At 38.2% G+C, this 27,663-nt stretch overlaps 4 protein-coding genes across 4 annotated transcripts in view; all 4 read left to right on the top strand.

Annotated features, from left to right (window-relative positions):
- Positions 1-2,704, top strand: part of LOC121521087 — a 45,693-nt gene extending 42,989 nt beyond the window's left edge. The window contains exon 23 of the mRNA XM_041804823.1: positions 760-2,704. Within this exon, the coding sequence (XP_041660757.1) occupies positions 760-992 (233 nt within the window). The 3' untranslated portion in view covers positions 993-2,704. The remainder of the gene's footprint in view (positions 1-759) is intronic.
- Positions 2,705-3,519: 815 nt separating this feature from the next.
- On the top strand, positions 3,520-11,923 carry cfap206 (cilia and flagella associated protein 206). Its single transcript, XM_041805916.1, has 12 exons — positions 3,520-3,650; positions 4,010-4,093; positions 5,193-5,283; positions 5,399-5,587; positions 6,073-6,240; positions 8,158-8,372; positions 8,715-8,834; positions 9,102-9,300; positions 9,431-9,571; positions 10,984-11,177; positions 11,328-11,471; positions 11,573-11,923. The coding sequence occupies exons 1-12, from the start codon at positions 3,543-3,545 to the stop codon at positions 11,792-11,794; spliced, it is 1,875 nt and encodes a 624-aa protein (XP_041661850.1). The 5' UTR covers positions 3,520-3,542; the 3' UTR covers positions 11,795-11,923.
- Positions 11,924-14,138: 2,215 nt separating this feature from the next.
- On the top strand, positions 14,139-18,457 carry LOC121521678 (peptidase M20 domain-containing protein 2-like). The gene is made up of 7 exons (XM_041805811.1): positions 14,139-14,614; positions 14,816-14,964; positions 15,108-15,250; positions 15,334-15,488; positions 16,271-16,403; positions 18,022-18,129; positions 18,207-18,457. The coding sequence occupies exons 1-7, from the start codon at positions 14,207-14,209 to the stop codon at positions 18,344-18,346; spliced, it is 1,236 nt and encodes a 411-aa protein (XP_041661745.1). The 5' UTR covers positions 14,139-14,206; the 3' UTR covers positions 18,347-18,457.
- Positions 18,458-21,960: 3,503 nt separating this feature from the next.
- Positions 21,961-27,663, top strand: LOC121521677 (peptidase M20 domain-containing protein 2-like). Its single transcript, XM_041805810.1, has 7 exons — positions 21,961-22,492; positions 24,550-24,698; positions 25,302-25,444; positions 25,528-25,682; positions 25,761-25,896; positions 26,229-26,336; positions 27,344-27,663. Exons 1-7 carry the CDS (start codon positions 22,085-22,087, stop codon positions 27,526-27,528), a joined length of 1,284 nt encoding a protein of 427 aa, XP_041661744.1. The 5' UTR covers positions 21,961-22,084; the 3' UTR covers positions 27,529-27,663.

Here is a 27,663-nt window from a genome sequence, read left to right as displayed (position 1 = left end):
AATTGACCCACGCTGCTTAGAAGCCTGATTGTCTCCCCCCACCCCCCCGCCTGCACTCACATTTCAAAAAGAGCAACCACGCCTGAGCACAGATACATTATCATTTACAGGATACGCAGTCAGCAGAATGGATAAAAACTTAGCCTATGACCATAAATTTACTAACTTTGTGGTTATTTGGTGAGTAAATTTGTCCAGGCTAAAATGCCCAGGCATTTCTAGCTTAGCACAAAAAGTAAGGAAATCTGTGTTTGGTAGATTATTTCTTTGTTGTAACAATGCTTCTTGGCAATAAATCTTATACTGTTGGAAAGCCTGTTTATTTCCCTTTTAAATGATGCCACATTTGTAAGGATCATGCATTTGTGGGATGAGCAGCAGAGCTGAGTATGTGGGTTGAGCCCATGAAAAATGTGCCAAATCTTCTCTGCCAATGCCAAAAAGCTTATTTTAATGTTAAAGTTGCTTACTTTTTGTGCTAAGTTTACTAGAGTAAAATAGTTGTTTACTTTTTCCATCCCTGGTGCTACTGTGTCGTCAACAGAGGTGGAAAAAGTACTCGAGTATTGTACTCAAGTAAAAGTACAGTTACTCTTGTTAAACCTTACTTAAATAAAAGTATTGATTTCAAAATATACTAAAAAGTACATTCCACCAAGGTCGCTATTTAGTGTCATTAATAACTGAAGAAAATGTGGATACTGAATTGCTACTGAATTGCTTTGGTCATGTTTGCTTCACTTCTCTCTCTTCCTGAAGGAGGGAACACCCTGCTGGACGGCCTGCCGGAGCGTCTCCAGGCTGAAATCAAAGATCTGGTTCCTCCCGACACGGGGGAGAGCGTTCATGTCACCAGTCCTAAGGACAGAGACTTCTCAGTGTGGAGCGGAGGAGCAGTGTTAGCCAACCTGCCCAACTTCAGCTCCACATGGGTCAGTCAGGAAGAATACGAGGAGTACGGACCGCAGATCGTCCTCAGGAAGTGTTTCTGAGCTGAATTCCTCATAATGTGCTTGTTAATTCTTTGCTACACTAGGTGCAATATACATACAGCTCTACAAAGTGCCATGGACCTGCCATTTATCAAAACTTGTCCACCTTTTGTAAGTATTGATGGTTGTAAACTTGCTGTCAGTGCTGATCCTGGCTCTGTTTTCTCTGTTTACTGCCATCCACAAACATGGCAAGGATGAAGTTTGTTTTTATTTTCTTAAATTTGTGTCGGTCAGTGTTTCTGTTCCTCCAGCGCTTTAAAATGCGTCTCAGCCTTTCCATGTTGGATTTCATTTGTGTCCTATCAAATATTTACCAGAATTTAATCAAAAGTATATAAATATTTGTGGTTGAGGGACAAGAATTGAAGCTGGCCTTTAATGAATGTCTGCCAATTATTTTTTCCAAAATAAGCAGTCGAGGGACATAAATATATATCAGTTAATGTGAATCAAATAAGAGTATATATATTTATACAGAAATTTAAAGCAGAATTTGGTGTGGGAGTTAAATCCTTTTTTATGTGTTGACATGGTGGAAGTTGCTTTTATTTCGTAAGATTTGGACCAGTGCAGCTGTGCAGAGTTCACACTAAAACATTGGATATGCGCAGCATTAAATGATCCTTACGATGGATTATTAGGGCCACTGTTGGGAAGAAAATGTCTTCAATAGTTTACTTTTCTCAGGCTTTCCTTGTATTTTATTTTCATAAAATATCCAGAAAATGTTTACATGAAATGTTAGGTCTTTACCCCCTTCACACTTACCATAATGTTACTTCTGAAGAGGTTGGGGAACTTTTATGTCATATTTTTCCCTTTTTAGTCAAAATATGGTGGCTCCCATCGAGGTAAAGGATCATTTTAGCTGTCTAATGTGAACTAAAGAGGAGAGATGTGGATATGTGGGTTATGAGGTTTGTTTTCTAGTAAACAGTAGCTGAGTCATTGCTCTTTAATGGTTATTTTCCACCTGAGGAGACTTGTGGTAAGAGTGAAATCTCTTTACTTCATGGTGTGAGATGTTATGTGCAGTAATGGTGCATGAGTGCCTATCATTGTCTGTCAAGAAGCAGATGATGTTAGTGCTACTGCTGCAGCTACAGTGTTTGTTTGAAGTGTTAGATTTACTGTTTGAGCGCTAAATATTCCCTAATGATTGAGTTTTGGTTGTGAAATTTCTTCTTTTTTGATAGAAGTGGTCATGTTTTTAACTCCTGCACAGTAGTGTTCATTTATCTGTGAATGGTGTTGCCAAAACTGTTGCATTCATTTCTTCACCATGAATCCTGAAAAGCCCTGAAGCCACCTTTGTATATAAAGTTTACTTTTGATGTTGTGTTTCTGCATGGTACTGCTTTGTTTGCATGTAATTATGCTTCTGTCTTTTTTCCTTTGTCTGCATGTTGCATGTTTGTTGTATTTTGCTTCTTTAAAGGAGAAGGGTTGTCAACTGAGCTAAAGCTCAGCTCTTCAGTGGAAATCACCATCAAATGTGACTGCAGTATTTTCATTCAAAGCCTTGTGTAAAGGCAGCAATTACCTGCTCAGTCTGCCTTGTTTACTGCCCCAGTTTATTGAAAACCAACTCATCCTCCTCATTATCAAAGTGTACTGTAACAGTCTGGACTGAGTCTGGAAATTTTCACCCAAACCATGCTTTGTATGTCATGTCTGTTTTTATAATAAATATTTTAGTCATCACTCTGCTCTGTTGTTTTTCTTGTCATCAGGATTTCTGGAGATCCTTTAAAGGTCTTAAACCACACACACTTGAAATTTAAGGCCTTTAAAAGTCTGAGTTTTACCACAGAGGGTCTTACATTTTAGAAGGCACTTTGACTAAGACCTGTTCTTATTCAGTCTTTGTTTTCTACTTTATATGAATTTAATCATCCTCCTGAAAAAATACATTTAAAAAAAAAAAGAAAAACATTTAGAATTTCCTGGGGTCTGACCAAAGGGAAAAAAACTACTAATGCTCATAAAGATATTGTGCATTTTTTGATTTGATACCTTTTAAAGTATCGAAGAATATAGAAAGCTCTTTCAAAAAAGACCAGGAAGTGACGGTTAACATCGATAAACTTACACTTATGTATAAAACTTTTTGCGAGGATTAATTGGTTATTAAACAGAAATCCAAATGGGCATCCTCCAAAAGTATATCAAATCTTCCATTGTTATAGGTCAATGTTGACAAAGGCAAGTTATGTTAAAAAATCAGTTTCTCAAAAATTTCCAAAATAAATCAGAAACATTACCAGAAAAGAAAAGATGTTCTTGAGTTTCAGTTTAATTTTTGCAGAATTTACATTCATTTGAATCAATATTAAACTTACAGTGCATAAAATCTCTGCATGGATAAATCTTACTCATCACGTTCAGATGTAACAACGTCGTAGTGTTTGATTACAGCACCATCTAGTGGTATATCTCAGCGTCACCCTGTTACTATGGTTACCGGCTATCACCAGGCATCGTCAGACGGTGCGTGCTGTTTGTAAACTCTTTTGTCTGGGATAAACGGTTGACTTTATCGGTAAAATGTCTCGAGTTAACGCAGAAAACGTTATCAAAAACATCATTCGTAACATAGTGCAAGAGTGTGCGGTGAGAGGACATGCGGTCTCCGATACTTTGGTCGCTTTTATGGTCAGTAACCAACCCAAACTAACCTGCCAACTCTCTAACAAGCTAGCTAATGTTGTAGCTATGTTAAGCTAGTTAATGATGGCAGGCTTAGCTTCTCCATTGTACAGACGTTGGTAAGGTTTGAGACTATTATGTAAAGAAAAAAAATCTACTTTTGTCTTTCATTCTTTTACTTTATTTTTTGGTCATTTTGTCTACATAACTCCTTCAGAAAACTTCAGTGGTGTTATTTTTGTAAATGGCCTATGATAACATATATAAGACCTATTCTTTAATCTACTCTGGTAATTATCAGTGACAAAAACCTTCATATCTAGTGTTTTTCTATAGTTACAGTCCATCTTTTTGAATGTTACCAGGTCAAAGCTGTGGTTCTGGACCCTAGAAATGGCTTTAATGTAGACCGGACTCTGACCAAACAGGATGTGGAGAAACTAGAAGAGGTCAGTCAAACACTGTGTTTATGTATTTTATTCACTCCTTTTCCCCCACTTCTTCTTGTCTGAGAGAAATTAACCCATTATTAGAGCATATAGTAGTAGTGGTCTTTTGATAGTAACCACAAACAATGATCACTGTGTAAAATGTAAATACAATCAGAATGTATGATTTTCAGATCTCATAAACCCATATTTTACTCACTATAGAACATATAAAACATCAGATGTTAAAACTGAGACATTTCCTATTTCATGAAAAATATTTGCTCATTATGGATTTGATCATGGCGGTAATACATCTCAAAAAAGTAGGGACAGGGCAGTTTTTACCATTGTGTAGCATTCCCTCTCCTTTTAACAACAGTCTGTAAACGTCAGGGAGGTAAAGGGAGACCAGTTGCTGGAGTTTTGGGAGAGGAATGTTGTCCCATTCTTGTCTGATGTAGGATTCTAGCTGCTCAACAGTCCTGGGCCTTCTTTACTGGGGTTTTCCAATTATGACCCACCACATGTTTTCTATTAGTCTGGACTACAAGCAGGTCAGTTCAGCACCTGGACTCTTCTACTGTGAAGCCATGCTGTTGTGATGGATGCAGTATGTGATGTATCTTGCTTAAGTATGCAAGACCTTCCCTGAAATAAAACCTCTATCTAGTGTGTGCCTTCCAGTAGGGCTGGGCAGTTAATTAAAAATTTAAAATAAATCGATATATGTCCCATTCATCTGAGAAAGCTCCCATAGAGAACGTTTGGGAGGGGCAGGACTTTTAGAAAAATTCTCAAGTTCATGACAGACTTTTTTGAGATGTGTTGCCGCCATCAAATTAAAAATTAGCTCATATTTTTAATAAAATGGTAAGTGTTTCAGTTTCAACATCTGATATGTTGTTTATGTTCTACTATGTGGGTTTATGAGATTTGAAATTATTAAATCAAATCATTTTGATTTACATTTTACTAACATAAAAGAATAAACTACATTGAAGGTATTTCTCAGATCCTACACTGTAAAGCCATGATGCCTAGAATTCTTATAGAACTAAACATTTTCATTAAAATAGATCTTTGTCTCTAACGTCTATGTGTTTGATGTCTTTGCCAGCTATGTTTGGATAAACTGATGGAGGAGTGCAGTCCATCCCTCGACACAATCAAGATGCAGGTGTATTTTGATTTGAAATACACCTCCAGACGTAAGTGCCACTAGTTGAAATAACAAACCAAAGACCTGTGTGTCTAAAATGAGGAATGTACAGAATTTGCACTTGAATATCGTTATAGAGCTGCTCTTGTGTGTGATTTTTTCAGGCGAGTTTCTGGATGAAATCCACCGTGTGTTGGAGTCAAAGCTGAGCTCAGTGAGCAGAGAGATCACTGACAGCAGGGTGAAAACACGGGAAGAGTTAGACGCTTTGTACAGTAAAATCATCACGTACATCCTGCTGCGTTCTGGCATGGGCTCGCCTGCAGACATCAACACTGTGCACGAGGCTAGAGGTTCAAGCTTACTTTAACTCTTTGGCTAAGATACAGTGACATCATTACACCTAAAGCACTTCAGTGCTCCACTTCATTCATGGTTCTAAGACTAACGGGAGCAGATGTTTGCATAAAAGTGCCTTGATAACCTCATAATTTCCATTGGCCTTAATTTCAGCTGTGAATTCAACATTTGCAATCTTATATGTCTTATCTTTTCAAACTGTGAAAAAGTTAAATTTTACTTTCTGTATGCTACTAGGGTTGTAGTGTTGTGTATTGCTATAGTGTGTTTCATTGAAATCTACTATTCTTACTAAAACTTGTCCATTTCAGCACTACAGCCATATTAAACCTCAATGATACAGATTTAATTACCCTGGCATTGCTCTAACTATTTCAACTGAGTGTTAATTTGAATTTCTGTAGCAGGATAAGTATGCATAATGAATTTGATGTAATAGTAATCTTTATTTGCCTGCTAATTCCTTCTCTCTTCTCAGCTGCCCTGCAGAGCATTTTCCCTCACACTGAGCTTGGAGCCTTCATGTATTTCCTGAAGAGGGACAAAGAGCAGCAGCTCAATGAGCTCACTATGATCGTCACAGGGATTCGACTTTTCAACAAGGCTAAGAAGAAAGAAGAGGAGGAGACTGACCTTAGTGAACTAAGTACACAACACCAGATTCTAATATCATCACACCATGTTTGCTTTTAAGGTCTTATATCACAGAATCTGTTCATAAAGCAGAAATGTTTGGCTTTGTCAATGACAAGATGCTTAACCAGACTTGATAGGAGCTTAGTGGAATATTAGAAAATATTTGTTCTGATTTTTTTTTTTAAGTTGGTGCCTATCATTAAATGTTTTGGAGTTCACTAGACAAACGGATACAAAAAGTGTTGCTCTAGTTTTAACCTAGCAGGGATGCAGGCAGACTGAAACTGAGCTCTGCTTTTTGTGATGGAGAGGCTGTAATATTGCACTGCCTGTTTTAAATGTGATAGTGAATATTTGGTCATTTTGAAAATAGTATTTCAGGAACTGTACCATGGAGTTTTGGCACCACTCCACACATAAGGAGGCTTCTATTTTTTAAAGATTTTTTGGGGGGCTCTTTGCCTGTCCTGAGACTGTAAATAAGGGGGAAGACATGCACCAAACAGTTCTGAGACTGGGACTCAATCCCAAAACCAATGCATCAAGGACTGTAGTCTCTGTATAAGGGCGCCTGTTCTACCCGCTGAGCTACTCTGGCAAGGAGGCTCCTAATTTGTGTGTGATCAATGTGGAGCATAAATGTATTTTATTTATTTATATTTGTTTAACAAGGAGAACCTCATTGAACCTCATTAAAAATCTCATTTAAAGTGGTGTCCTGGCCAAGACAGGCAGCAGCACATTTAACAGAGTAACAGACATGAAACATTAAATATAAAACCTCTACAAACAAAGATCAACCAACTCCTGAGACACAGAGCAGAAAGTCTTCAATCAAAACATCTATAGCCTGATGCAGTTTCCTCAAAGACTTTTGATCTACTTTTAAAGAGACCAGCTCCCCCAGACATAAGTATTTTTTTGCAGAAAGTTCCAGGCTGCAGAAGCAGCGTACCTGAAACTCCTTTTACCCATTCCAAGATGGACTTTTGGGCACAGAGGATAAATAAATGACTCACATTAAAGTCAGTCTTAGTATGTCAGTTCTATGCATAATATGATTACCTAGCCAGCCCTACTTATCCCATCTATACCTGTAAGGGTTTTGTTTTTGTTTTGTTTTTGTTTTATTTTAGTTTATTTTAGCTCCATTTGCCTCCAGCTCCTCCTTGTCATCACCATAATATTTAACTGTTTTGTTCCCGCTGCTCTGTCCAGCCCATGGTCCAGCCAGCCTCGTCATCATCGTCAACATTTGACTGTATGTAATGTGAAAACATGGTGCAATTATTTTATTTTTTCAATTTTCCCCAGTTTAACTGTCACCACTTGTCTCTTTCAAAGCCTGTGGACCAAAAGAGCTGATCAGGATATGGCAATACAGTGAGGCAGAAGGACACATAACCAAAAGTTGCATGCAAAATAGTGCCAAACACAGAGGCTTTCTGGTGGAAAAGTAAAATGCTTCAAAAATGTTCAGTGTCACACACATCTGAGCCACCACTGCTTTTGGCTCATTTTTACCTAAACCTGTCTGTAGCACAGTCTAGCCTTGCTTCCTTGCTTATACAACCCATCTTAAAAATATCAAACCATCCCTTTAAAGTAGGTGCACCAGACCTGACTGACAAAAATAGTCACATTATAGAACAGAACAAGAGAATAGCTGGTCTGACACTCCTGATTTTTGCACATTTAAACTACTGAATGTACCGAACACCGTCAGTAGAGAATCATTTCACAATATCAGTAGAATGTGTGAACTCTTGAATATTTGCTCTAGTGTCCAAACTCAGAGATCATCTTTAGTCAGTCTGTCTGCAACAATAGACTCCAGACGATAAAGGAAAAACATTTATCCAACCAAGTATAGTGTAATATCCTGCCTCTGAAAACATCTCACTTTGTTTTAAAATTCTGTCTCCAGTGCCTGAAGCTCTTAATGAAGCTCTTCCAGCTGTCAGTACAAACTTGGAAAACGAGCTGAGAGTGTCACAGAGTTTGGCCTGGAAATACACAGCAGTGCTGGAGAAGCTGACAGACCCAAACAGTCGATCTGAAGACAGCAACGTTCCCATCGTGTCACTGAACCAGGCTCTGTACAACATCAGGCAACATGAAGGATTCCTCAGGATGTTACTGGTGAGGAAACAAGAGTTTGTAACTTTGACTTTCTTCTTTATACTTTAACATTATTTTGTTGAATGCATCTTGAGACAGGTATTGTTGTGGAAGTAATTTAAGTTGTTTAATTTACTGACTTGTAGAGATGAGTGTTGTTTGAATCAAATAAAGATCTCATGATGTATGAGATCTGAAGCTTCAAACATCACTGATGCTTGTCAGTGAGTTTGCTGAGTTTAGAGCCTTGAACTTTTGAATCTTTCACTGTATGAATTTAAAAAAAAAGCCCAGTAACTGTTTGGTGCTGAATTTAATTCATTGTTTAGTAAATACTTGTATCTATTTTGTGCTTCTCACCAGGCTGATGCTTGTTTATGTGCCAAAAATGTCGAGATCCTACAGAGTGAGCTCTCCTCGAATATAAAGCTGCTGAAAGAAACTATGAAGTCAAAGACAGCTGTGCCCACGAAAGTAGTTTTTGTAAGTGTCTCTGCCACTGCTTTTCAGAGTGTTTCATACATTCACATCTGTCAATCAAGTGTGCCAGGTTTAACATTTAACGCTTGATTCAAACTTAAATTCAGTTCAATTAAAAATCACCTTTTTTTCCTTTTAAATCAGTGTTAATATTTCCTTATAAGTGTCAAAATACTGATAGCTAAAGCAGCAGAGGAAAAAAACATGAATTGTTGTAGATGGCTTTAATTTTAATGATTTTTTGTAATTATTCCTTGTACTGTCTTTTAGCCGTTGTTCAAGACTCTGTCGAAGCTGTGGTCTGGACTTCAGGAGGAGGCCGAGCTGCTGAACATCCTAAATAACATCAGGCTCAACCTGCAGCCTTTCATCACCTCTCAGGCTAAGATTTTCTCTGAAGATTTTTTAAACAAACTGTTAGAGGCTTCAGAGGTGAAGACAGATGAGCAGAGAACGATCGAATCGTCAGGTGCAGCTTTTATTGACGGCAAATACAGAACAAAATCCATGTATCACGAGAGTTATGGTCCCGAATTTTGAAAATGTTGCTGAACCAAGCTTGTTTTGATGCTGGGGTTTTTGTTTGTAATGCTGTCCAGGTGAGCGCATTGATCCAGGTGAGATGAAGTCACATGACTGGCTCCTGCCTGAAACTACAACCAGCTTTAATGAGCTGTCACTGCAGTATAACAGAGTCTGTGGATACACACTGGTGACCAGAGATGGACTTCTGCTACCAGGTACTGTCCAAACTACAACATGTTTTTCAAACAGAGCATGGTGAACTGGTGTCTGTATGTCACTAATCCAAAGAAAAACCCCTAAATTCAACATGTGACTTCATATAAAAGCAGGATACAACACATGAATGAATTAATATTTTCCTGAAAATCAGCCAGTTATTCCAGGATGTCATCAAGCCAACAGCAATCAGCAGAGTCCAAAAACGTCACCAAGTAAAAATGGACCACCACCATATAGCAACACTGTAGGAGATATTTCACAGCATGATACAATGAATGTACTGACAGAACAAAAATTATATATTAATGTTCTAACACAGCATTTTCAAACACAAGTCAAGTCAAAACATAATAAACTGGAACAACTTTGTCTAAATGCATTATTTCTAAAAGTTTGAATTTGATCCAACTTGCAATAACGTCAGTTAATTTTCTTCTCCATTTCCAAGCTTTAACGTGAGATTCAGACAGAGCTAAAACGTCATAAACACCATTCAAACATGCACAAAGCTCCTCAAAATTTTCTGAATTTCCCTCTGTAAGTTGCATGAGTGAATGCAAACAGATTATTTTTTCACCCAGACTTTTTCCCACCAGACTGCTAATACATTTTCCAGGTTAATGCAGAGTTAGCTGATGTGAGAATGCAACAGGAAATAGAAATTCACCACAGGCAAGTAATCAGGAGGTGTTAATGTTTCTTTTATGCAACCCAGGCAAGACCATAGACTGTATAGTGCTTGGACTGAATGATAATTTAATTAGCTTATACTGCAGTGTCTCTCTATATTGTGATATAACTGCAATTTTTTCTTCCTAAGAGGAAAATAATACCTGTTGTAAGGAGGGCCTTTCATATACATTATTTACATTTAATACCAGAATTATAATTTTTCTTGTTTTGGTCTTTAAGTCATTTTTGGATTTCAAATAGCGCTCAAACCGTGGCTCTTACACAGACACACCACGGAGGAGACGAGAGGAAATAAATAAATGAACAAATAAAATTGTTGCTTGTAAATGTGTTTCTTAAACCTGGTCAACCATTTCTAAAAACGTTCAAAGATATGTTTACACCCTTTGCAAATATTTCATATGTCTGTTAATCTTTTAGCAACACATCCTGATTAAATATTTTACAGGCCATCTAGATTGGGCTAGGAACATGTTGAGTGATTGAAATCTCAAGGCACTGTAGTATAACACCTCACAATTCTCTGTTTAAACCAATGTATCATGTAGAAATGACATTTTCATTGAGAAAAAGACCCAGGTGTATGTATTTATCAGTAAAATCAATGTTCCCCCACTCTAAAGTGCATTGTTTACATAATGAGCATCTTTAATGTTACTGTCTCTCCTTCTTGAAAACCACTCATTCTTGATTGTTTGTGTCCTCTGTTCTACAGGAAACCCTCACATTGGAATCCTCAAATATAAAGAGAAGCTTTATATTTTCAGTTCCAAAGAAGCTGCAATGAAATTTTCCTCCAGTCCAGACCAGTTCATTGAAGAGGTGACAGAGAAAGCAAAGATCTCAGCTGAACTCATTCAGCTCCTCAAACTGCACCAACAGATCTCCTGCATCAGCCCGTACTCTGAGGTCTGCTGCTTTATTGTTAACAACCTTAATAAATGTAAAGACGGAACTTTTATTTATTGTCCAGGGGATTTATTGCTTCTTCTTCTCTCAAAAATTCTTGTTTTTGTCAACTAGTTTTATATAAACTGGTCTTTTCTTTGTGTTTTTCAGATGCAGCCAGGTGATAGTTTAATGGTGAAGCCAATCACTAAATGTGAGATCAGCACACAGACAGATCTCCACCCGCTGGAGACAAACATTGACAAGTCGTACGAGTGGAATGAGTGGGAGCTACGGAGAAAAGCTCTCAGACTGGTGAGCTTTAACTATTACTGCACTAAATTTAAATTCCATTGCCAGGGGCTCATGCTATCTTACCAGTTTTCCTTTGAATTTTTTTGTTTTAATAATTCCAGGCTGACCTCTTCATCAAAGTTAGCCACTCAACACAGACCGATCTGAGCCACATGAGACGAGAAAACATGACTCAGACGTGGCTGCCGAAGAACTCCGCCTGTCAGACTAAGAGGGATGGAGAGAGCAGCATGCCCCAACCTCAGATCTACCTGGCAGGACTGAGAGGACAGAGAGACGGACAATTTGTTAAAACAAACCTGACCAGACTGCTGGATGAGTAATCAAAAATATCTCAAATAAAAGTCAGTGCAAGCAGTTTTTATTTTAGTGTTCTTTTCCTGTGATTCTTGAGGGAAGAGAAGAAAATCTTACAACAGAAAAATAAAAGGCCATACTATTAAGAAATGTATTTTTTTCTCACATGCATTTCCTCATCATAAATTCAAGTGAATGTACTATTGGCTTCAGTGCTGTTTATTCTTTGGTTGTCAGAGCACTTCAGGAGGTAATATAAAGCTTGGTTAGGACTTTGACTGTAGGCCATGACAGTTATAAAGTAACATCATGTGATTTCTGTCTGTGTATGCATACATGAGTTTACAGTGCCTCTAAAAAGTGTTCATCTTGGATGTTTTACTCTTTTATTGATTTTATAATTCAGTCATGGTCTACATACCTTGGCTTTTTTTGCTGTTTTTATGAAACTCTTTAATGTCAATGTAAAAACAGATTTCTACCAAGTAATGACACTTAAATAAGAATATGTAATGTAAAATAAGTAACTGCATAAATATTCACCCCCTCCAAGTAAGTGTTTAGTAGAGTCCCCTTTGCCTGCAGTCACAGCACTGAGTCTGTGATAGGTCTCCATCAGGCTTGCGCATCTGGAGACTGCAATTTTACTTCATTTTTCTTTCAAAACTGCTCAGGCTCTGTTAGGATGTACAGAGATCACGCATTGTTAATGCACAGGGAGCGTGAACTGCCCTTTTCCAGTCCAGCTGAAAATTCTCTTTAGGATTGAGGTCTGGGCTTTGATTTGGCCACACCAGAACATTCACCTTGACTTTAAACAATTTATGTGCAGTGTTCACTGTATGCTTTGGGTCATTGTCTTAATAGAAAATAAATCTTCTCCCAAGCCGTTGTTTTCTTGCAACTGAATAAGTTTGTCGTCCAGAATTTTCCTATATTTCGCCACCTTAATTTTACCTTCTACCTTTACAAGCCTTCCAAGGCCAGCTACAAGAAGCATCCCCACAGCATGATGCTGCCACCTCTGTGCTTCATGGGGGGATGGTGTGTTTGTGTTGATGTTCAGGGTTTGGTGTCTTGTCTGGCCAAAAAAAGCACTATTTTAGTCTCATCAGACCAAAGAACTTTCTTCCATTTGACCATAGAGTCTCTCACATGCCTTTTTGTGAACTCTAGTCCAGATTTAATCTGAGTTTTCTTCAACAGTGACTTTCTCTTGCCACTCTCCCATAAATCCAGGCAACAGTTGTATGCTGAGTCCCCCCCATGTCAGCTGCTGAAGCTTGTAACTCCTTCAGAGTAGTCATAGGTGTCTTGGTGGCCTCTGTGGCTAGTCTCCTTCTTGCACAGTCACTCAGTTTGTGAGGCCGGCCTGATCTAGGCAGATTTACACATGTGCCATATTCCTTCCATTTCTTGATGATTGATTTAATCTGAACTCTAGGGGATGTTCATTACCTTAATTTTTTTTAAAAATCCATTCCCTTACTTAGACTTTTCAATAAAATTTTCTCTTAGTTTTTAAGAGTGTTCTTTTGTCCTTACGGTGTAATGGCAGCAAGGAATACTGATTAACCAGGGACTGGACCTTCCAGACACAGGTAACTTTATTCTACAATTACTTGAGACACATTGACTGCACTCAGGTAATCCCCATTTCACTTATTGTGAGACTACTAGCACCAATTGGCTGGACATAGACATCACTTTGTAGAAATCCATTTTTGACATGGAGGTTTTTTAAAATATTTAAAAAAAAAACCTCCATGTCAAAAATGGAGGTTTTTTAAAATATTTTTTTCTTTAAAAAAAGAAAGCCAAATCATATTGATCATGATTGTAACACATCTGCATCAGTTCCTTTGTTCTGATTTTCATTCATTATGTCTGGTATTATTTCTTGGGCCCGTGTATCACATAATGTTCAAAAAGACAGATAAATATTGCCTTTATTTGCTTAGAATGAGTTAAAGTATCTGTCTTTTTATGTGAAGAAGTAATTTCAAAATATATTTACTTATTATAACAAACTGAGGCCTTATGTTTTCTGCTTTTTAGATTATTATTTGAGGTAAAGTGGCTTCAAACCTGAGCAACTAGATACATTATACAATAAATTAGACAGGTACACACTTGGGAAGATTTGATTTTTATTCAATGAGGAAAACAAATATTTTCCTAAATCATGTTGGAGTAATAGTAATTTCATCAATCTTCCTTACAAAAAAAACCCCATTTTGAATCATATTCCAAACATGTTATATGTCAACCTTTAGCTCATGGTTTAGTCTAAAATCAAGTTTGCTGCGTGCACACCTCGCTCAATAAAGTTTCTCCAAGTAGAAAAAAACGTCTTAGTCACGTGTCATATTTGGTCAGTCATATGCTACAAACATTAACTTTTGGTAAGGTGAAAGTACGACCCTATCTGAAAGAAAATGTCTAGTATATCAGATGTTCTACAGGATATGAAGCAGAAAGTGTGCAGCTGTATAGATAAATGGTCAGAAAAGCTGCGCATGCTCAGTGAGGATATCTGGAGCTGTCCTGAGCTCGCTTATGAAGAACACAAGGCTCACGACAGACTGGTGGAGTTTTTCAGTCAGGACCCAGGCTGGAAGGTGGACTCTCATTTCAAACTCCCCACTGCCTTCAGAGCCAAGTGGGCACCTGCAGCCAGCCAGCATGGTCACGTGATCAACGTGGGTTTCTTGTGCGAGTATGACGCCCTGCCGGGGATTGGACACGCGTGTGGACACAATCTAATCGCTGAGGTGGGAGCTGCTGCTGCTGTGGGGCTCAAACATGTGCTGGAAAACACGGAGAGCCTTCCGGTACCCGTCCAGGTAAACATCACCTGCAGTAGGGGAGACTGGGGCCAGGTGTAACACTTAGTACAGCATTGACATATAACAAAAATGTTAAACCTGTTTTCTTAATAATCTCCAGCAGGGGAAGACTCACTGATTGATTGTTTAGACATTTTAGTAGATTGTAAGATTATCCTGTCTTAATGATAAACCAAAGTTCTGGCTTGTTCTCCACAGGTGACGGTCCTGGGGACCCCTGCTGAGGAGGGTGGTGGAGGTAAAATTGACTTGATAAAAGAGGGAGCATTTGAGGGTATGGATGTAGTGTTTATGGCCCACCCGTCAAAGGAGGATGCTGTCTACCTGCCCTGTGTGGCTATACATGAGTATGTAAAGAAATGCTCATGTATGAATATTTCTCTGTTTGATGTGTGTGCTAAACATGGAAAGTCTTTATTCTTATGCTCTTACAGGCTCATGATTTAACATAGACAGATGATAGTGATGTTGTCTTGTTTTTTTCCCTCAGTGTGATTATAAAGTACCATGGGAAGGCGTCTCATGCCTCGGCCTACCCCTGGGAAGGAGTGAACGCGTTGGATGCAGCGGTGCTGTGCTACAACAATCTGTCAGTGCTCAGACAGCAGATGAAGCCGGACTGGAGAGTTCACGGTGACCACATGACTATCTGTACTCATGTTTGTTTCTCTGAGATGTTTTCTGAGTTTCTGACTGAATCCTGCTGTGTCCTTCAGGTATTATTAAACATGGAGGAGAGAAACCAAACATCATCCCTGCCTTCACCCAGCTCGAGTACTATCTGAGAACGCCGTCACGAAGTGAGCTGCCGGTCCTGAAGGAGAAAGCTGTGAGATGTTTCAGATCAGCTGCTGATGCCACTGGATGTCAGGTAAAAAAATATAACATTGTGGTTATATGTAGAGGCCTGATGAACATGATCTTTCTAGATTAACAAATATAGGAGAGACTAAGGTAGTTTTTGTTTTTTATTTGGCTTTTAAACAGACAGTGTATGACTTCTGCTATCAGGGGGCCCTGAATCAAATCCATATCTCAAGAAAAATTGAGGATAGTAGAAAATTATAGACAAAGTTTTGAAAAAAATTATTTCTCAAGTCATGAAGTGAGCTTGGTTCACTCTGGAGACAGTGAATGACTGTTCATGCTCTAAGAGGTAAAGATATCACAACCACTCCTGCTCGAATTGATTCACTGCACCCAGTATGAATCCTGACTGTTAATGCATCATGGGCCTGAACATAAGGTACAGAAAAATTTTTAGTATGGTTTTCATTTTTAAAATCCACACACAACTTCACAACTTTACAAGTCTGAAATTAATCAATCATCGAAATTATATAAACGTCAATAAAATAAGAATTTCAAAGAGTGTCTAGAAATCAAAGTTCCAAGTTTGAATCCTGATCCTGGTGCAGCATGGTGCATGTCTTTCTCTACCCTATCCCCACATTTTCTCTTCAACTGAACTACAGAAGAAAAGCAGAAGATTGTTTTAATCTTTTGAATAAAATGAGGCATTTGAACTTATTCTTGACTCTGTGTTTTTTAATTCTGTAATATAACTCATGTATACAACAAAAAATTGGTTTAAAAAATGATTTAAAAGATTTCTTTTGATGCCTTAAAAGCCCACACTAAACTGTCTTTCAGGTTGAAGTGGAGTTTTCCAAAAATCAGTTTGACAACATGCTGCGTTTCTCTACGCTGGAGGAGCTGTTTGAGAGGAACGGCAGAGCTCTGGGGATGGACTTCACCACTGATGAAGCTGTTCTCGAGGAATCAGGTATGTGTTCATCCACTGTGGAGGTCAACATGTCTCCATGTACACACGTGGACAAAATTGTTGGTACCCTTCAGTTAAAGAAACAAAAACCCATGATGGTCAGTGAAAAAAACTTGAAACTGGCAGATGTATTAATACAAATATAAGGAAAATTAGCTAATGAAAATCAGACATTGCTTTTGAATTGTGGTTCAACAGAATCATTTAAAAAACAAACTAATGAAGCTGGCCTGGACAAAAATGAGGTTACCCCTAGACAATAAAATAAACAACTAAGGACCTGTGCCTATTAAAGGTTTTCACTTACACTTATTACTGTTATGAAAGTTGTCTCCTCTGCTTCCTTCTGTGTTGACCACAAGGTCTGTTTTAAACAACTTTATATTCCTAATGTTTTATTCAAAGATTTTTCACAACAAGAACATAGAAATTTTGATAAAAGCATTCCTGTCTCGTCTTGATTTTGTTTGGTTGGTGATAGAGAAGTGACATTAATGAGAGTGGCTGTGTCACAGTGTTGCAGTTATACATTATGGATGAGGTTCTTGTTCGTTGATGGTTCTTGTTCCTTTAAACTGAACAGTGTGTATCTGCAGGCCCACATGCAGTAGTTTCAGGACTGCAGACTCAGGACCTTAGAACTAGGGCCAGTGTTTTTCGCTTAAGTTGACACAACTTTGGCAGAAAAATTCAAGTTCACTTAAAGTACGTTTTGTGGTGTTGTTAGTTTTTCCCCCTTATTTTATATAACTGTTTCATGCATTTTTAGTTGTGTGGGACAGATTCTGTTAATAAAGTTATGTTATCAATATAGATATATGCCATTCACAATACCAACTCCTATACATTTAGTTTTACTTGTTTTAGTTTAAAAATGTAAAGCCTTTTTCCAAACCTTTCTTTATTTTCCAACAAACAGATAGACAAACAGTACACAGAGAACAGAACCGGGGGACAAGTGGAGGACAGGGCTTGCCAAAGGCTTCAGGGACACCTGAATGAGGCAGGGTGAATTTCAAGGAAACAATTTCAAAAACAGAGCACCTGCTTGAAATACATAAACATGTACACCACAACAGCAATGTAAGATTTGATATAAGACAGGAAGGCTTAACTTTTTAATTTCAGATAAACTGATGGATCATCACATCCATTAATCTTTGGAAATTAATGTACTAGACAGAAAAAAAATCAACAAAAGCAGTTGGGCTGAGCAATACCAAGCCATGTTTTCACTGAAGAATTGTGAGCTAATGTTGGGCTAACAGTTTGTTTTGCATGGTTGCAAGCTACTGTTAATATTTAGGGTAATGTCTGCTAATTTATGACATTAGTTCCCTTAATACCAGTATTGTTATCTCATCAATAATGTTGCACAATGTTACAATGTTAGACAGAACAAACTTAACTCATGAAGTAAGTCATCAAGTACGCTCTGATTGTCGTTCGGCGCTGTCGTAAAAAGTAGCAATAGCAACAGCTGGCAATCCTAGTTCTACAGTCCTAAATCTGCAACCCCTAAACTGCTGCCTGCAAGCCAGAAGATGCACTCTTCTCTGTAAACTTCATAACTTAGTCTCTTCTTTTTGTCTTCATAAAACTTTGTCTTCTCCATCAGGCTCCACAGACTTTGGCAACGTGACATTTGTAGTTCCTGGTATCCATCCGTACTTCTATATTGGCTCTAACGCTCTGAACCACACGGAAGAGTACACTGTAGCTGCAGGTATTAGCATGATCACACTTTTTAACTTGTAGGATTTGCTCTTTGAGTGGTTATCAGTGTGTCTGTGTTTGTTTCAGGTGATGCCAGAGCTCAGTTCTTCACCCTGAGGGTGGCCAAGGCTCTGGCTATGACAGCTCTAGATGTGCTGCTGCATCCTGAGCTGCTGCAGAGGGTGAAAGAAGAGTTCACTGAGGCCATAATGAAAGAGGAGAGATGATGGGGGAGGAGGAGTAGAGGCTGATGACCATATACTTTTAACATGGATTTGACTTTTGATGTCTCTGAATGAAATCGGTATTAAAAAAAATAAAAGATACATTTATCTGCATTCTTTGTACTGACCAGCAGGGGGCTTTACTGATTACAAAAAAAATGCTGAGATCTTATAACCTTGCAAAGCTACGGAGCCCCTTAAGGGACATAGGAGAAAAAAAAATTTAAGGGAGAAAAAAAAAATTAAGGGACATGGAAAAATTTTTTCAAAAGGAGTTTTTTTTTTTTTAATTAACTGTTTGCGAGATCTTGCAAAACTTGTTGCTCTGATTGTAGAGATGCGACAGACAGAATGTTTACCCAATCACACTTCGAGTTTTTTTCAAAGCCTCTGCCTTTTCTCAAACATTTACTTTTGAAGCTTTCCCAGATGGATGTGTGAAACAAATCCATCTGTCGTGTTAGGTTAGATATCTTAAGCATAAAAGGAAATAAAACATTTCACAACAATACTGGAAAATCTTCATTTATTCCAGTACAGCTTTGATTACAAAGTATCATGTCTTTTCTGTAAAGATCTAAATGGTATAGCACCCTGATATCTTTCTGACTTCACTGACCACCACCTAATCAGATCCCTCAGATCATCAGGTATGCCCCCTGATTGCACCAAAAGTTTAAACTAAATCAGAAGAAGCTGTGTTGGTCACTCTGATTCTGTCCTTTGGAATAATCTCTCTGCTGGCCTGGTGTCTGTGGAAACACAGCTATTTTAAAAGTGGCACTTTTCTCCCAAGGTTTAGAAACAGCATTTTAGAGAGTAAGAGAGACTAAGTAAGTGAGGCTCACCCATCTGCAAAAATCTGCTTCCAAGAATTATGGAACTACTTTAGAAAATTGGCTGTAAATATCCCACCATCTAGAAGATCAAAAGATTCAGATAATCGGGAGAGTCTGGGTGCTGAACTGACCGCCTGCAGTCCAGACCTTTCACCGACAGAAAACATTTTGAGCATCATAAGACAAAACATCTAACAAAGATACCCAGGACTGTTGAGCAGCTAAAATCCTACATCAGACAAGAATGGGACAACATTACTCTTCCAAAACTTGAGCAACTGGTCCCCTCACTTCCTAGATGTTTACAAACTAGTTCAAAGATGAGGGGAAGCTACACGATGGTGAACATGGCCCTGTCACTACTTTTTTGAGATGTGTTGCTGCCATCGAATTCAAAATGAGCTATTATTTTCATGAAATGGTAAAATGTATAAATTTCAACATCTGATATGTTTTTTATTTTCTATTGTGAATTACAAAATGTTTTTGAGATTTAACAATCGTTGCATTCTGTTTCATCTACATTTTACACAACGCCCCACTTTTTTTTGGAATTTGGGTTGTAAAATCAGTGATAAATCCCAAGGGAAATTATGTTCCTCTGCAATAAAATATGAGTTTATGAGACTTTGTAAATCATTGCATTCTGCTTTAATTTATGTTTACAAAAGCACCCCGACTTTTTTGGAATTAGGGTTGTATATGAAAGAGTGCTATGCGTATTAGAGCAAGGTCATTCATAATCATACCTTGAATTGTCATGTGCTCTCTGGACCCATTTGTGTCTTTCTTTTTGGTTGATTATCTGGTGTTTTTTTTTTTTTTTTTTCTAAGCTCTTTGAGTTAAGATGTGTAAGAAATGTGCTTAATAAATCAAACTGAAAGAAAGGAGATTAATGTAAAAATGTCCTCTTGGGACTTCTGTACCACACAACACTGTTCAATTGTCTGACATGTTTATTTCACCTTTTCACTAATTTTCTCTTGCACTGATATTTTTTATATGCCTATTAAGTTTGCCTTTATTTATTTTCCCATGTCTTTCTACTTTATCTGGTAGCTAATGATGCACAGTTATTGTGTTACCTTTTGTTAAAGTGTCAAAGAAAGACTTTTTTGGGGATGTGAAATACTTGTCATGCTTTACAAAACTGTTGCAATAAATTTTGTCTTTATCTTAAACAATTTCTTAAATCAAAAAAATAGAAAAGCACTCAGAGAGCGCAGAACTCCGCCATTAGCCCTATCTCCCAATAGTACAGAATCCTTTAAAAAAATTCCTGGACCCAGACTGTGATCCGGATCACTCCAAAAATCTAACCAGTTCTTCCCTATGCCATTTCTGACATTTCCTGAAAATTTCATCAAAGTCTGTCCATAACTTTTTGAGTTATGTTGCTAACAAACAAACTAACAAACCCTGCCGATCACATAACCTCCTTGGCTGAGGTAAAATTGTCCACAATTTGTATTAAATATAATATTAATAAAAATATGCCACATATTTAACTGAACTACCCCCTGGCATCAACCTTTCAGTAACCTTTTATCTGAGCTGTTTGGAGTGTTCTTTTGTCTTCATGGTGTAATGGTAGCCAGGAATACTGATTAACCAGTGACTTGACCTTGCAGACACAGGTGTCTTTACACTACAACCACTTGAAATACTTTCATTGCAGTCAGGTGATATTTCACTTATTGTGAGACTATTAGCACCAGTCACTTACTTTACATTAAATATTTTTTATTGTATTGACATGACTATACAAATCTGATTTCAATTTGACATGAAAGAAGTTAATTGTGTGTGTGTGTGTGTGTATATATATATATATATATATTTTTTTTTTTTTTTGGTCAAAAAAACCCCAGATTATATCACATTATATTATACTAATGCATCTGTGTCTGTTCCTGTGTTTGGCTTTCTTTCATTATGTCTGGTATTAATTTTTTGGGTCCTTGTTTCACATAATGACTGGTAAACATTGCCTTAATTTTCTTATAAAGTGTAAAAGTAGCTGTCTTTATGTCAAGGTACAATTTATAAATGTATTTACTTATTATGAGCAACTGAGGCCTTATGTTTTCTGCTTTTTGGTGTCTTCTTTTTAAAATTTGAGGTAAGGTGGCTTAAAAATTGAGCAATAAGATACAATAAATTAGACGGATACACATTTGGGAAGATTTTATTTTTTCAAAGTCCTGAGGAAAACAAATTGTTTTCCAAATTATGCTTAGTATTTCTTACAAACAGGAAATATAAATTTTATTTCATCATTCTTACAAACAGGAAATATAAATTTTATTGTGAATCATATTCCAAATATCTTCTATGCCAACCTTTAGCTCATGGTTTACTCTAAAAACAAATTCTCCGCGCGCACGCCTCGCTCAATAAAGTTTCTCCACGTAGAAAAAAACGTCTTAGTCACGTGTCATATATGTGTATACATTTTTGTGTGTACATTTTTGTTTTATATTATCACTTATTTTTGCATAAAGATGATGGTATCATGTCTTGTAATCCTCATAGGGGGGAAAAGTTTTTCCGTTTTGAATCCTAAACATTTATTACAGATTAGACACTTCGGTTAAAAACAAAAAAAAAAAATCAAACAACACGCTTTAAAAAAAAAAGTTTTTTTATATGTGTTCCTGTGGTCCTCTCGTTCGCCCGTCATGTTTGAGCTCAGCGACCGTCAGTGTAGAGGTCCGCGGCTCGGTCAATGTACCAAAAAAAAAAAAAAAAAAAAAGTCTCGGGCAATGTACGTCACCTCCCCAATGTACAGGTCTGTTGCTGAACGCCCTGCCATAGCGGTCTGCCCGAGGTCTGGAGCCATACCTCTCTCATATGCTTAACTTCTGGTAAGGTGAAAGTACGACCCTATCTGAAAGAAAATGTGTGATATATCAGATGTTCTACAGGATATGAAGCAGAAAGTGTGCAGCTGTATAGATAAATGGTCAGAAAAGCTGCGCATGCTCAGTAATGATATCTGGAGCTGTCCTGAGCTCGCTTATGAAGAACACAAGGCTCACGACAGGCTGGTGGAGTTTTTCAGTCAGGACCCAGGCTGGAAGGTGGACTCTCACTTCAAACTCCCCACTGCCTTCAGAGCCAAGTGGGCACCTGCAGCCAGCCAGCATGGTCACGTGATCAACGTGGGTTTCTTGTGCGAGTATGACGCCCTGCCGGGGATCGGACACGCGTGTGGACACAATCTAATCGCTGAGGTGGGAGCTGCTGCTGCTGTGGGGCTCAAACATGTGCTGGAAAACACGGAGAACCTTCCGGTAGCCGTCCAGGTAAACATCACCTGCAGTAACACTCACAGACATTTTTAAAGTTTAGAGTCTTCAGCCTGTTTTCTTAATAATCACCAGCAGGGGGAGACTCTTTGATTATACAGGGGTCTTCAGTTTGACCCAGTGACCCAGAAATAAAAGTTCCATTCATTTTCATTTTCTTCTGTCATAGCCATTCAAGGTAGACCTGCCACGAGGTTAAAATCATTGTATATGCGCCTGTGAATTATGTATATGAATGGCGGATTATATTTGTGTTTTATAGATTAGAGAGACTAAAAATCACCAAAATGCCCTTAAAATAAAAACCTCCAATTCAGTATCTGCTAAAATCAATCTGATACTTACGTGAATGAATGAATATTTTAACTGTGTCTGGTCATGCTTATGACCCATTCCACATAGAATTACTCTGATACCTCCTGAATCTGGCCAGTATTTAACAGAACATAACTACACTGTTAACTACACAAATTATTATGCATATACTGTTTTTACATTTCTTTCCTGAATAGTCTATATAATTGGCAGTCAAAAAGATTTTTCATCACTCAACAATTATTGTAATCTAGATTGTATTTGACAAAGTTAAATGTTGACAACGGCATTTTTTGTCAGATAACTTAAAATGCAGTGTTCTAAATTATTATGCATAACAGAGTTTCACAATGCTAAACAGTTTTTAAAGGATTAAAAAACAGGTTGTCTGCTGTAAATCAAACCTATTTAAATAAAAAACATCTTTACAGGTCAAGATCCACATTAACATTTGATGTCACCTTAAACAGTTCTCATCCATTGAACCTGTAAGTCCATGTGTAGTTTCCGCCTGTATTTCCTCTGAGGATGCCAGAATAGTCTCAGTGGTATTTTTTATGATTTTACCCCAGAAAGCATGGTTCTTCTTTCTGTACCATGGCAGGATGCACATATTTTCTCAGGTCACTTTGATGCCTTCAGGCACCTTAAAGGGGCCTACTAACTCCCTTCCTATGATTCCAGCCCAAAATATCACTCCACCACCTCCTTGCTGATGTTGGAGCCTTGTTTGCATGGTGGCCATACAACAACCATCCAGAAGTCCATCCACCTGGATGATCCAGGCATTCATCAGAGAAAAAAAATGTTTCAAATCAGTCTTTATATATTTCTGAGCCCACTACAATAATTTCTCTTTGTGGACATTGGTTAAGGGAGACTGAAATACAGCTTTATGCATGTCAGCAAGCAAGACGTTCTTGGGACTGCAGAAGTACCACCAGCTTCAAATACCTGTTTTCTACTCATCAGTGAATTTTTCACAGCTGCTCTCTGAATACAATGAATTTAATCAATCTAAATTTATCTGGAGTTCACCTTTAATCTCTTTTGAAGTTGTTCGGGGCTCTTTGGTTACCATTCATATTATCCGTCTCTTCAATTTGTCATTAGTTTTCCCTCTTACGGCCACGACGAGGGAGGTTGGCAACAGTCCTGTGGACCTTAAACTTCTAAATAATAGGGTCAGCTGTAGTCACAGGAACATCAACTGCTTGGAGATGGTCTTATAGCCTTTACCTTTAATATGCTTCTCTGCCATTTTCTTTCTAATCTCCTGGGATAACTGTCTCCTTAGCTTTCTGTGGTCCATGTTCAGTGTTGTATAGACCATGACACCAAACATCACTGTGACTACTTTTCACCCTTTAAACAGGCAGACTGACTGATTACAAGTTTGATGACAGCTGTGATGCTAATAATAGGACACACCTTAGTTTAACATGTCTATATGGTCAAATTATTTTACATGTTTCTTAGAGGTGTCATCATTTTTGTTTCATTTTTTTTTCAAATGATTCTGTTTAACTCTAATTCAAAAGCGATGTCTGATTTTCATTGGTTAATTTTCTGTAAATTTTTATTTATTACTTATTTTGTCAGTTTCAAGTTTTTTCAGTGACCATCATGGGTTTTTCTCTCTTTAACGTGAGGGTACCAACAGTTTTGTCCACCTGTGTACATGCTGACATAACTGTCAGTAAAATATATATTTTTAACAGTAATATTTCTTCCCACAGGTGACCGTCCTGGGGACTCCAGCAGAGGAGGATGGTGGAGGTAAAATAGACTTAATGAAGGAGGGGGCCTTTGATAACATGGACATGGTGTTCATGGCCCACCCTCTGCAGGATGACGCCCCCTACCTCCCTCTAGTGGCTGAACATGAGTATGAAAATTTAAAAAATTTCAAATCTTTTCTAGAATTCTGGTCCTTATTTCTAATCTGAAACACCAGATAGACTGTTGCACATATCCATGGCATGGAATATATGTTATGAATCCATCCAGGGAACACCTATAGATGGTGTTTGGAAAGGGCACAACTTAAAAATGAAAAAAAATGGGAAGGTGATTGGATGTACGTTCTGTCCCCTTAATTATGGGCCAATCGGCAAAAAAAAAAAAAAAAAAAAAAAAAGAAAGATACTTTTGGTCACTTGTAGTAAACTACATAGCATGAGCTTAGCAGGCAGACAGTAAAGAAATGCAATAAATGAAAAATTGACATTTTGGTTCCAAAATGATGGCAAGTGTTTTGTGCGGTTAAGAAACTTCTAAAGAACAGAAGAAGGTTCTTGATATTTAAGTACTTTTGATACTTTATATCATTTAAATAACAGAAATGGTATCATTTTTGGTATGGAACAAGTTTAGAAGTATGTATCATCTTTAGTGATGCCGTCCTCTTTAGTCTTGATTTTGATGCTCATAAGACTCCAAAATACATACAGGTACATTTCATTGCTGATTTGTCTTGTTTTTCCCTCAGTGTGATTATAAAGTACCATGGGAAGGCGTCTCATGCCTCGGCCTATCCCTGGGAAGGAGTGAACGCGTTGGATGCAGCGGTGCTGTGCTACAACAACCTGTCAGTGCTCAGACAGCAGATGAAGCCAGACTGGAGAGTTCACGGTGACCACATGACTATCTGTACTCATGTTTGTTTCTCTTGGTCTTTCTCTGAGTTTCTGACTGAACCCTGCTGTGTCCTTCAGGTATTATTAAACATGGAGGAGAGAAACCAAACATCATCCCTGCCTTCACTCAGCTCGAGTACTATCTGAGAGCGCCGTCACGAGCCGAGCTTCGACTCCTGAAATCCAAAGCTGAGGGGTGTTTCAGATCAGCCGCTGACGCCACTGGATGTCGGGTAAAATACTGCAACCATGAACAGATTTTCAGTTTCTGGAGAGAAGTCTTCTAATATGTCATTCTTTTTCTTCCTCAGGTTGAAGTGGAGTATTCCAGAAATGCTTTTGATAACATTTTGAGAAATAAAACTTTGGAAGGTTTGTATGAGAGCAACGGGAATGCTCTGGGGATGGAGTTCACCACAGATGAAGAAGTCCTGAACAACGCCTCTGGTGAGAGGATGACTTAAGACCCTAATAAAACATGGAGCTAGTCCACTTTAAAGCCTCTTGGAGCTTAACTTGAAATATTCGGAAATTCAGTGTGATATCAAAACTTTCTTGGATTCAGGATTTTGGTGGATTTGGGTTATCAGAGGCTTTAACATCCACTGAAGTTACACCAAATATTTCCAATGTAAGATATTTGAAATAAGCCCAATGTTAAACCCTACCACATAGCCACTAAGGTATTCAATAGATGCAACTACATCCAATTTTTCTTTACCTATATATTGTTTATTTGCGATAAAACTCTTTATTTGTTTGTCTTGCTTCTCCATCAGGCTCCACAGACTTTGGGAACGTGACGTTTGTTGTTCCTGGGATCCATCCGTACTTCTACATCGGCTCAAAGGCTCTGAACCACACAGAAGAGTACACTGTGGCCTCAGGTGAGTTAAACACATTATGTTGTATGTCTACATCATTTTTAAAGCTTATAACAGCAACAGAGGAATAACAATGCCTGACAACAGCATGAAGTGAACGCTGCAGGAGCTCCTGCTTCTTAGTCTAGCAGTCTCCTCATCCTGCTTTCCAAAGTAAAAATGAACTTTTTCATGATGTTGTAATTTTTTGAGATGCACCTGTATTTGCTTTTAATTATGCGTACACAGACTTATGATGGCTGCCATGTTTACTGTGTTGTGCAAGCCGCGCATATCCTCAAAAATTGCTGAATAGATACAGGAGGCAAGATACAGTAGCCATGTTTGCTAGAGGCAGTATGGAGGCAGAGGAGATGTGACAGGCGACACAGCAGCAGAGAGAACACTGGGTGAAAGTTTTAAAGACAAACTGATTAAATCAAGTCTACAATTCTCTTTGCATTTTTCATTGTCACTGCAAGTCAATTTTGCAAAGTCAATTTTCAAACCTGCAAAAATAATGAAAATTATATAGATGTTTAAGTTCAACTGTTGTGAATTGGTGTGTGTGAGCTGAGTACAGATGTGGCTGTGTTTGTCGTAAACCCTGAAGGAGCAAGTCAGGAAGTTTTTTAGGTCAGAAACCATAAAATTTTCCCCCCAAAATTGAGGGTTGCATGTGGGACAAAGGCTTTATACAAAACGTAAAAAGGAAAGATTTACAATGGCTCCTTCATTTCCATTAGCTGCTGTAATGACCACATCTATGGACGTACTTGACTGAAAGTCACCAATTAACACGGACATTAATTAAACTGTTGTAAAGGAAGAGAGGACGTCACTCTGATCTGATTCTTTTGTTATTTCTAATCTCAGACTTCACATGATACTAACCCCTTTCAGTATCTCCATGTTTTTAGTCTACATCCCACCATCAGGTAGTTTGCAAACTGCCTGAGCTCTCTCGCAGCCATGCAAGTGTAAGATGAAACAGCAGGTATTTCTCTGGTCTATTTGCGTGTTTGTTCCAGGTGATGCCAAAGCTCAGTTCTTCACTCTGAGGGCGGCGAAGGCTCTGGCCATGACGGCGTTGGATGTGCTGCTGCGTCCTGAGGTGCTGCAGAGGGTGAAGGAGGAGTTCACTGAGGCTAAAGTGAAGGAGGAGAGGACGCTGAGAGGAGAGCGCACGGAGCAGACTGGAGGACAAACACAGTGAAGAGCAGGAGGATGACTACTAGGGGTGCACCGATTGCAATTTTCTGGCCGATCACCGATCTTTAAAAAGCCTGACCTGCTGATTCCAATTTTGGCCGATACCGTTTTTTTTATGACTGACAGCATACACCTTCAA

This window comes from Cheilinus undulatus, linkage group 14 (assembly GCF_018320785.1).
Source record: "Cheilinus undulatus linkage group 14, ASM1832078v1, whole genome shotgun sequence".
Classification (NCBI taxonomy): domain Eukaryota; kingdom Metazoa; phylum Chordata; class Actinopteri; order Labriformes; family Labridae; genus Cheilinus; species Cheilinus undulatus.
This window is presented reverse-complemented; position numbering and strand designations above follow the sequence as displayed.

What these genes read in the sequence shown, in the direction of transcription:
- cfap206 (XM_041805916.1), top strand. Translation starts at nt 3,543, where the DNA reads ATGTCTCGAGTTAACGCAGAAAACGTTATCAAAAACATCATTCGTAAC. An exon ending in GATTCCTCAGGATGTTACTG is followed by an intron (nt 8,373 to 8,714) that starts GTGAGGAAACAA and finishes GCTTCTCACCAG; the next exon opens with GCTGATGCTTGTTTATGTGC. An exon ending in AGATGGACTTCTGCTACCAG is followed by an intron (nt 9,572 to 10,983) that starts GTACTGTCCAAA and finishes TCTGTTCTACAG; the next exon opens with GAAACCCTCACATTGGAATC.
- LOC121521678 (XM_041805811.1), top strand. Translation starts at nt 14,207, where the DNA reads ATGTCTAGTATATCAGATGTTCTACAGGATATGAAGCAGAAAGTGTGC. An exon ending in GCCTTCCGGTACCCGTCCAG is followed by an intron (nt 14,615 to 14,815) that starts GTAAACATCACC and finishes TGTTCTCCACAG; the next exon opens with GTGACGGTCCTGGGGACCCC. An exon ending in CTGATGCCACTGGATGTCAG is followed by an intron (nt 15,489 to 16,270) that starts GTAAAAAAATAT and finishes ACTGTCTTTCAG; the next exon opens with GTTGAAGTGGAGTTTTCCAA.
- LOC121521677 (XM_041805810.1), top strand. Translation starts at nt 22,085, where the DNA reads ATGTGTGATATATCAGATGTTCTACAGGATATGAAGCAGAAAGTGTGC. An exon ending in GCCAGACTGGAGAGTTCACG is followed by an intron (nt 25,445 to 25,527) that starts GTGACCACATGA and finishes TGTGTCCTTCAG; the next exon opens with GTATTATTAAACATGGAGGA. An exon ending in CTGACGCCACTGGATGTCGG is followed by an intron (nt 25,683 to 25,760) that starts GTAAAATACTGC and finishes TTTCTTCCTCAG; the next exon opens with GTTGAAGTGGAGTATTCCAG.